At 37.4% G+C, this 10,493-nt stretch overlaps 2 protein-coding genes across 2 annotated transcripts; both read left to right on the forward strand.

The window, feature by feature from the left end:
* The first annotated feature begins 3,937 nt into the window (after positions 1-3,937).
* Positions 3,938-6,358, forward strand: LOC125472252 (pentatricopeptide repeat-containing protein At2g32630-like). The gene has a single exon (XM_048573461.1). The coding sequence runs from the start codon at positions 3,976-3,978 to the stop codon at positions 5,725-5,727; it is 1,752 nt and encodes a 583-aa protein (XP_048429418.1). The 5' UTR covers positions 3,938-3,975; the 3' UTR covers positions 5,728-6,358.
* A 1,291-nt stretch (positions 6,359-7,649) lies between these two features.
* Positions 7,650-10,414, forward strand: LOC125472248 (pentatricopeptide repeat-containing protein At2g32630-like). The gene is given in 4 exon segments (XM_048573457.1): positions 7,650-8,236; positions 8,239-9,190; positions 9,192-9,357; positions 9,360-10,414. Coding segments are annotated over 4 exon segments (1,830 nt in total). The 5' UTR covers positions 7,650-7,785; the 3' UTR covers positions 9,621-10,414.
* The last annotated feature ends 79 nt before the right edge of the window (positions 10,415-10,493 follow it).

The raw sequence follows: 10,493 nt of genomic DNA on the forward strand, positions 1-10,493 counted from the left end.
GGGATCGTTCTAAGCTGGGGATTAGAAGGGATTGCTAATTTAATGAAAACTGACTCAAAGATATAAAAATATGCTTAAAAACACTTAAACAAACTCAAAAGACTCTTAACTAAACTTGTATGACTCAAAACAAACTTAAAAGACTCAAAACAACACAAAACAATAAAAAAAGACTCAATCTAGACTCTAGGACTCAATTTGGACGAAAATAGAGTTGGTTTTGACTCAAAATACTCAAAAACACTCAAAGTGACAGATTTGAAACAAGTAAGTAAAGGGGATTGGCTTTTTGACGAATTTAGAATAAAAACAAGTAACTAAAAGACTTAAATAGGATTTGGACGAATTTAGGAAAAAACTATGGATGATTAACTAGCTAGAGGATACTTTTCCACACATGATACATTCAAACACAAATTGATTTCCAGTTGCTTTTTCGATAAACCATGAATGTCAACACCCCAGATTAATCGTGACATCACTAATTAACCCTCAGATTTTCCTTTATGTTATTGGATTGGATGACATCATACAACAACCCAAAGCATTCTTCAAAAGTTCCCTACATGACATCATAATAAAGATACAATCAAAGATCATTACGTTCTATGAAAATCATAAGTATTGACAAAGCACTTGTAACTATGACATCATGATGCTCATGCTAGGAATTTATTTAACATGATTGTGAAAACAACCTTAACTACTTGTGAATATAAGTTTGTATCAATTATGTGAAACTCCCTTAATGTCTCGGTTGGCAAACTTAACAATGATTAAAGGGGGCACTGTTTGGGTTAATATTTAAACATTGGGCTTTGTGATAAGGAGGCCCAAGGATACTAAAGCAAATGGGAACTTGCTCGAAGCCCAGTCGATAAGCCTAAAGCTAAGTGAAGCTGCTTCAGCCGCATCATAGGCTATGTACCTATGATTGAAGTGATGGGTAACAGAGACCAACTCACCACCAGCCAAAAGCACATTTTCAATGGCAAGAAAAGTAAATAAAGCAATGACTCACTGCCCTCTAAGTAATCTAAGTTAAAGGCAAGGCAAGAAGGGTCGGCCCAAATTGCCTATAATAGGAGAAAGAGACACCAGAGATAAGGACACTTAACCAACCAATCAAAAGACATACAAACTCTGGTCTCAAGCCAGTTCGTACCCAAAAAGTTGAAACTTGTCCAGATTAAGTCCTTTTAGCTATAATTCCCTTAGAAAAGCCATCTTTTTTTCTAGTGTAAAAGCTCTGCTACCTTCCCTTAGTGTTGTAGTATCGATTCCCTCATGTAAAACCTATTTACTTTCCATCCATTTCAACATACAATCTTCTGTAAACCTAAAGAGAAGTGGTTGCAAAAAGTTCAACCTTGCTCGACAAGGTGATATCTTGCCCGAGTCTCTTTGTTTGTACTTTCGTTTAGTAGATCTGTTGCTTAATGTACTTTGCAACATGTATTCAAGTTATTTTATACTGTTTTCTACTTAAGAGTCCCATTTGCATTCGAATCTGGTTAAGTTAATAAACCTGGTTTCATTAAAAGCAAATTATGATCATGAAACTAGTTGAAAGGGGCTCGAACTCCCTTTGTTTTGGACATACAAGATTGTGAACTAAAAGTCCTTGTTTACAAGACAAGAAAAGAACTTAATACAAACTTAACCCATCTGTGGAAATCCTTTGATAAACAAGAAGTTGGAGAAACTTGGGGCACAAGTAATCAACTTAACTCACACTTATTCGATAGTCAGTTATACTAAGATAATAGTGGCATGCTCAAATCCTTGTTAGTATTGATTTTGAGCCTCAAGGCCTAAACCAAAGGCCCTACAAAGGCACATTTCAAACTAACTACAAACTCTTCTTGCAGTGCACCAAGCAACAAGAACTCACCCAACAACCAACAAAGTGCCACCTCCTCGGGGAGCTGTGCGAGGGGAAATCTTGCCCAAACAGAAGTATTTGTTTTTGTAAATAAACCTATAGTAGTTCGGCACACGTTGAGAAATCTATATTTTTTCCTAGTACCTGGTTCAAAGATTTGGGGAAATTTTGTTCCAAAGATCCACAATTTGTATGATTGAACATGTAACGTTCTTGAAAGAAGAAAAATGTGTCAATTTTTGAATGGGTTTAAATAAGAAATGATTTCTTACGTGTAAAATGTAAAGAACCAAATATTTTGTATATGTTGTAAGGAATCTTAACTTTTGCGCAAGCGGTTGAAATTCCTAACTCATTTTGCCCTTAGGGTTGCCCGCATGTCAATTTTTTTTCAAGAACAATACTTAATCCCAACTGATTAATTTACCTAAATGTTCTATTTCGTCTAGTGGAATAAAAAAGAGCCAAACATTTTGCCATGTCACCAAAACAACACGAAAAGTGAGTTCTCTAAAACATTAATCATGGATAAGAAATGATTTTTTTTGTCATGAGAAATGACATTTCTAGCTGTTACACTTGAAAAAAATGCGACTAGAGTGATGAGAACGTCCTTTTGTAAATTTTATGTTTTTAAAAACGAGTAGGAGCGCTAACCTCCACCAAAAATATTTATCACTATTAAGGAAAAATAAGAAGTTAATTCACTTAGAAAAAAAACTAAGAAGCATTTTCTTTGTGGCCATGGTACTCATAATAATTACAGGAGGGCAAATCACACCAGAGGTTGAAGTACCACCCACTGCAACTGTTCTTCAAGCGAAGGAGAGGATCGAGGAGTGTTTGAATATCGAAGTTCATAGGCAGAGCCTTTGGGCTGATAACATTGAGCTGCAGAATCATGAGACTGTTGAAAATCACGTTGGCGAACGATATGGTATGCTGAGGCTCAGTGTCACACCCTCTGGTCTGCCAAAATGCAATATTTTGCTCAAGTTTCCAAACCAAAGTATCGGCTATGTACGAATAAATGAAACATGTACTGTGGACGATTTGAGAAGCAAAATCGGTAGGCGCTGGGGGATTGTGACGAGTGATCGCATTACTCTTTTCCATCGTTCTACAGAAATGCTTAGCGACCGTCCTCTTTCTGCATACTATATAACCGATGATTCTGAAGTTGTGGTTAAGATTGAGACTGAAGCTCGTTAGTTGGTTGTTATGACGATAGTTTAAAAAGGAAGTTTGATCATGTATTATCTTGTTTTCGTGATTACACCATCGAGTCTACCCGCCGAGTCTTATTAATTAAGAGTATAATTAAGCTTTTGTTTCCTGATTTGTACGTTTGGGTTATGAATCATCAACTAATAAACTCTACCTAAATAATGGGTGATCATCTAATGGTAGAATATATTCAGTGTTGTCAATTGTAATGGACTTATATGCAACCAAAAAAAAAAATGGAGACTTTATATGAATGACTTTTATTGACACTCCTCACTTAATTCTAGTGTTATGTGATGTACTCAACTTAACTCGAGTCTTTCATGTTTTGGGATTAGAGTCTTTCATGGTGAAGTGAAAAAAAAAGTTTAGGATTCATTTGATAATCATTTCAGTTTTTAATTTTTTTTTTTTAATTGAAAACTAAATCTTAAAGACACAAGCCCATTTGGTAACTACTTTTACTTTTCACTTTGGATGCTTAAGAAATGAGGAAAGTACATGGGAGAAAGATGGTAAAGAAAATTGGTCAAAGAGGAAGAAATAAGGATGAATGAATAATAACAAAATTTTAAAAATAATATTGACGCAACATGAATTAGTATTACAGTCTACCACATCTCTTAGAATTCAAAGTGAGAGATTTTATATTTAACTCTCAAAAATAACAAATTCGATACTAATTTATATTCATGTTCAATGTAAATGTATTGTAGTAATTTTTTTCTTTGCTTTTTGAATTTTAATTTGTACCTATCTAGAAAAAATATTATTAATTTCTACCCGCTAAAATTGACTTCCCTTCTTTCCAAAACCTGAAGACTTAAAACCTCGTCTCTTGTCCTTGTTTGCTGTGACAAACAATGTCTTCTCGTAAAGCCTTCAAAACGTTGAAGAAAGTCTTCCCCGCAGAGCCCACGTTCATATCGAACCAAGAAACCGCCGAGAAGATTGTCAAAACCCTAATCAAATCAGGCATTCAACCCCTCAAATCAACCTCATCATCTCTGCTCTCCAGTCTCAATCCCCACATAACAAACCTTGTCCTCTCAAACCCACTAGTCCTACCACATTCTTGCGTAAAATTATTCAACTTTCTCCAGAAAAATCCATCCCACAAACCCAATCTTAAATCCCACGTTACCCTCCTTTGCAGGCTTTATCAAGCTAGAAAATTTGCCCAGATGAAGATTGTACTGAATGTTATTGTCACGAATGATAATCTTCGATGCCCGGTTTCCGAAATTGCGTCTCTGATTGAGGAGGGGCCTAATGGGATGAAATTTGCTGGGACATTGTGCGATATGCTGTTCCGGGTTTATGCAGAAAACAAAATGGTTGAGGAGGCTATTGGGGTTTTTGATTATGTGGGCAGGAATGGGATTGAGATTAGAGAAAGGTCCTGCATTGTGCTTTTGCTTGCATTGAGGAAATGTGGTCGAGTGGATTCATGTTGGAGGTTCTTCGATCGAATGGTCAAAAACGGTGTTCGAATTACGGTTCTTACATATAACACAATTTTGAAAGCATACATTGGAAGGAAGGATTTTGAGGGCGCTAGTGAGGTTCTGAGGTTGATGGAGAAGGATGGTGTGGGTTATAATGTGGTGACATCCACGCTTTTGATAGATTTGTTTGGTAGTTCTGAGAGGATTGAGGATGCTCAAAAGGTATTTGAGGAAATGCCTGAGAGAGGGATAGAACCAGATTTGTATGTTTATACCTCGATTATTAATTGCTATTGTAAAGCGGGAAATATGGAGAGAGCGTTGTTTCTGCTCGGTGAATGTAATCAAAGGGGGTTCGTACCAAATGAGCATACTTATGGGGCATTGATTAATGGTGCGTGCAAGGCAGGGCAGATGGAGATGGCGGACATCTTGGTGAATGAGATGCAGAGTAAAGGCATTGACGTAAACCAAGTGGTGTTTCATACACTAATGGACGGGTACTGCAAAAAGGGGATGATGGATGAAGCTCTGAAGCTGCAGGATGTCATGGAAAAGAAAGGGATTCAATTTGATGTGTTTACGTACAGCACTATAGCTAGCGGATTGTATAAATTGAATAGAAATGAGGAGGCAAAGGCTTTGTTGTTCACAGTGGAAGAAAGAGGCGTGACTCCAAATGCTGTGTGTTTCACTATTCTGATAGACATATTCTGCAAGGAAGGAAACTTAGAAGAAGCAAAACGAGTATTCAATGATATGAAAAGGAAGGGAGAGAGACCTAACACTGTCACATACAATGCTCTAATTGATGGGTATAGCAAGAACGGTAACATGAACAAAGCTCGTAAGCTAAAGAAGGAGATGGAAGACAAAGGCTTGACGCCTAATACACGTACGTTGAATACACTCATACATGGCGAGTGTGTTGACGGCAAGGTGGATGAGGCACTGAAATTATTTCGTGAAATGCCTCGGAGGAATTTAACTCGCAATGTTGTCACATATACAACTATGATTTCAGGTTTGTCGAAGAATGGGAGAACACACGAAGCTCTTAAATTGTATGATGAGATGGAAAAAGCAGGCCTTACACCCGATAAAAGACTATATCGACTGTACCGTTCGCTTGTGGAGTTAGTTGGCGTGCCGAAAGAGAAGAATTAAGCTGAAGAACACCGTCTTCAATTGTACAAGAACAAAGAGAAATCGAGAGTAGGGTAAGGAAGTAGAGAAATTGTAGATAAATATTAGAAGCACAGCTGATTATACTGTAAGCTGAGAGGAATACGGATAGAGATTTTTTGTGTTGCAGAATACGAGGATTTCAATTTCTATTGCGATGCTTTTGAATTTTTATGTGCTCAGCAATGCTGCAGCCACCCCCAAAGCAGAAACAACCGAAAGTGCCAGCACCACCAACATGGGAGGCACCTATGTCGAGGGGCGGAAGTAATGGTCCCTTCACTAAAAATTCATGACTTGGTCCTTTAACTCATCAAAATGTGCAGTTATGGTGATTTTCGTTAACTCCATCAGAATTCCGTCAAACTGAGTTATGTTGGAAGGACCATTGCTACAATTGGGTTAAAGTTGATAGACCATTACTTCAACTGGGTTAAAGTTGACAGATCATTTCTCCTGTTGGGTTAAAGTTGAGAAACAATTTCTCCAGTTAGGTTAAAGTCGAGGGATAATTGTTACAATTTTTTTCATTTGGTTTTCCATATTTGCCCCTCATTTTGGTTTCATGTGTGTAGCACGTGAATCATTTTAACGGAAATTCTAATGAAATTGAAGAAAATGACCATAGATTGAGATTCTGAAAATTCGAAATGTTCCTAATCCAATCAAAACATTTCGATTTTATTATAGTTATTTACTAAAATGAGGTATTTTGTCATCAAATTTTTATTTTAGCACTGTTATTTTTAGTCTTTTAGATGCATTTTATTCATATATTTTTTTTAATTATACACATATATAAAAAATGATGAACATAATAGTACTGTAAAAGTAATTTGATTTATATTCAAGTAGGGTATCAAGTATTAAGATTAAACAATAAACCGCATGTAAGAAAAAAATTCAAGAATATCTAAAAAATTGTAAAATATACGAACTCTAAATTATGTTTTCGAAAATTCTAAAATAACTTTGATTCCGAAATTTCCGAAAAATTCCGAATGGATCCACATTTATTGGATGGAAATTCGCAATCTTATTTCCCAGCTGATCCTTCCAAAGCATTCAAAGTATATTCATGGGAGCCACTTAGTATTACGGTATATTAGTATTTCTCTTCACTTGTAAGTGAGTACTCTTAGGTTCGATTCTAGATAAAAGTGAATTTGACCCATATTATTGTTAACCTATTGTAAAGCTAAGCCCACTTCCTTTCTCCTTTAATGCAGATAATATCGTTTGTTCCAAAAAAAAAAAAAAAAAAGTATATATTCATCGGGAATTTGGTTGTCCTAATCAAACACATGCAAGTGTTGAACAAACCAAAGTGGTAAGGGTGACATGGATGGTCACGGTAAAATGGTGGCCTTGGTGGCATCGGTAAGATTCTAAAGAACGATACGTGCTAGTCGAGCTGAGCTTCATGCTTAGACGGCTAGGTAGGGGTTTAGGCGGACTAAGTAGATTTAAATAAATTTTATTATATATTGTTTGAATAAGTGTTTATTTATATTAAAAAAATACATAATTGTATTGCAATACATAAAATGCAAAATAAAACAACATATAAAGTATAAAGTATTAGAATATATTGATAACATGAGGAACAAACATATAATGAGTATTGATCCAAATAATCAACAAGTCTCTTACATTTATTGAAATAAATAAAATGCAAAATAAAAATTACCTATTTTATGTTTGGGTGGCTTGGACAGTCTAGGCGTTATTTTTTAATTTTCAAACGTTTATGAACTAATAAAGATGGAGACTAACCGCCTAGCGCCTAGATGAGGCCTAAGCAATGCTAGTCGGGGATTTTTAAAACATGACTGTCGCCTGTCGGTGAACGTGGTAGTGTAGTCCATAAAACAACATACAGAATACACCTGCTTAAGAATAAATACCGTCCAAATATACGAGGATGTTATGTTAGTTTGGTTTTTATTTTTGAATATCAATCTCTACCCGCAAAAATTGACACTACCTAAAACCTCAGCCTAAACTGAGCTTCTCCTCTTCTTTCCTTTGACAAATAAAATGACTCGGAAAACCTTCAAAACCTTGAAGAAATTCTTCCCCACAGACCCCACTTCGATATCACACCAAGAAACTGCCGAGAAAATTGCCAAAGCCCTAATCAAATCAGGCCTCCAACCCCTCAAATCCACCTCCCCGTCTCTTCTCTCCAATCTCAATCCCCACATAACCAACCTTGTCCTTTCAAACCCACTCTTCCCACCTCGTTCGTGCCTGAGCTTATTCAACTTTCTCCAAACAAATCCATCCCACAAACCCAATCTTCAAGCCCATGTAACCCTCATTCGCAGGCTTTACAATGCTAGAAGATTTGCCCAAATAAAGATTGTACTGAATGGTATCCTCACGGACGATGATCTTCGATGCCCGGTTTCCGAAATTGTGTCTCTGATTGAGGATCAGCCTGATGGGGTGAAAATTGTAGGGACATTGTGTGATTTGATGTTCCGGGTTATGCGGATAACAAGATGTTCGAGGAGGCAATTGGGGTTTTTGAGTATGTGGGCAAGAATGGGTTGGAGATTGAAGAAAGATCATGCTTTGCGCTCTTGCTTGCGTTGAAGAAACGCGGTCGGGTGGATTTGTGCTTGAGGTTTTTCGATCAAATGGTTGAAAAGGGTGCTCGAATAACGGTTTATTCGTTGACGCTTGTGTTGAATGAGCTTTGTAAGATGGGAGAGGTTGAAAGGGCCAAGGCTTTGATGGGGGAAATGGCTGGTCGAGGGACTAAGCCTAATGTTTTTACTTTTAACACGCTTTTGAAACCGTACATTGAGAGGAAGGGTTTCGAGGGTGTCAAAGAGGTTTTGAGGTTGATGGAGAAGGATGGTGTGGGTTATAATGTGGCAGCATGCACACTTTTGATTGATTGGTTCGGTAGTTCTGAGAAGATCGAGGATGCGGAGAAGATGTTCGAGGAAATGCGTGAGAGAGGGATAGAACCGGATTTGAATGTTTATACATCAATTATTAATTGGAATTGTAAAGTGGGAAATGTGAAGAGGGCGTTGTTTCTGTTCGACGAATGTACTCAAAGGGGATATGTACCGAATGTTCACACTTACGGGGCATTGATTAACGGAGCGTGCAAGGCAGGGCAGTTGGAGATGGCTGACATTTTGGTGAGTGAGATGCAAGGTCAAGGCATTGACGTAAACCAAGTTGTGTTTAATACGCTGATGGATGGGTACTGCAGAAGAGGGATTATGGGTGAAGCTCTGAAGCTGCAGGATGTCATGGAAAATAAAGGGTTTCAGCTTGATGTGTTTAGTTACAGCATTATAGCTAGTGGGTTGTGTAAATTGAAGAGGAATGAGGAGGCGAAGAGTTTGTTGTTCACAATGGCGGAAAGAGGCGTGGCTCCGAACATAGTGTGTTTCACTACTCTGATTGACATTTTCTGCAAGAAACTTCGTTGAAGCAAAGCGGGTATTTCAAGACATGGAAATGAAGGGAGAGAGACCTAACACTGTAACATACAATGCTCTAATTGATGGGTATATTAAAAAAGGCAAGATGAAGGAAGCTCATAAGCTAAAGAAGGAGATGGAAGACGAGGGGTTCATGCCAGATATATATATACATATTCATCGCTTATAAACAGCGAATGCATTGATGGCATGGTGGACGAGGCACTGAAATTGTTTCACGAAATGTCTCGGAGGGATATAACCCATAATGTTGTGACGTATACAGCAATGATTTCAGGTTTGTCTAAGGATGGGAGAACAGACGAAGCTTTCAAATTGTATGATGAGATGAAAAATGCAGGCCTCACGCCTGACAGCAGGGTATATCGCTCACTTGTAGGCGGCCTTCATATAGTCAAGTATTAGCTCTACGACTAAAAGTACGTTATCTTCTTCATTAGAAAATGGAAATGGATCAATTACTGGAATTTGAAAGAAGGGTTTTGAGTCAATAAACCACTTCATATAAGCTGGTTTCTGTCTGTTTGGTGGATAATTAATATTCGGCTCAATTCAATTAAGGCCCAGGTGTGCAAAAAGCTCCTTGTTTTTGGGCTGGTGAAGGCAGCAACTCAGGGTGGATTTAAATATTTGTTAGGGTCATATTTATTATTTGGCAACTAATAGGCATCAAGCCTATAATGGAAGTGATAAGGAGCAAAGGGCAGCTAACCTTCAGTGAAAAGGTACTTTTCCATGGCAGGGGTAGGTAAATAATGAAAAACAAATGGTGACTCATCCCGTTTCAAAAGCAATCATCGAGAGAGAAGTGCACTAGAAAAGGAAAACTTGGACACTTGGGCTAAGAAGTCTATAAAAGCAGCAAGGAAAGTAAGTAGAAGACTCTCAACACACTCAATACTCTGAACTCAACAACAAAAGACCAAATAGCTCTGTTTTTGTCTACACTCTTTCTAGTTATAATTCGACCATAGAAAAGCTTTCTTTTGTTAGTTTTAGAAGCTTTGCTACATATTCCCTTTTGTAGACCTTTGCTGTTATTCTATTCAAATAGGAGTGCCTGTTTTTGTAAAAACACAAGAACAAGTGGTCTGCGAGGAGACAAACCTTGCCCGCCAAGGTTGTAACCTTGCCTGAATCTCCTTTATTTGCATTTGTGTAAAGTAGATCTAACTTTTATGCATCTTATTTAGTCCCCATGTTTCCATTGCTTACCTTAAGGTTTTTCTATATGTTTAATCCTGTCAAACTAATTACCCTTATTTCCTTGTTGGCAAT

This window comes from the organism of the source record quoted next, unplaced genomic scaffold (assembly GCF_019419815.1).
Source record: "Pyrus x bretschneideri cultivar Hongxiangsu unplaced genomic scaffold, Pyrus_bretschneideri_v1 Contig68, whole genome shotgun sequence".
Classification (NCBI taxonomy): Eukaryota; Viridiplantae; Streptophyta; class Magnoliopsida; order Rosales; family Rosaceae; genus Pyrus; species Pyrus x bretschneideri.

What these genes read in the sequence shown, in the direction of transcription:
- LOC125472252 (XM_048573461.1), top strand. Translation starts at nt 3,976, where the DNA reads ATGTCTTCTCGTAAAGCCTTCAAAACGTTGAAGAAAGTCTTCCCCGCA.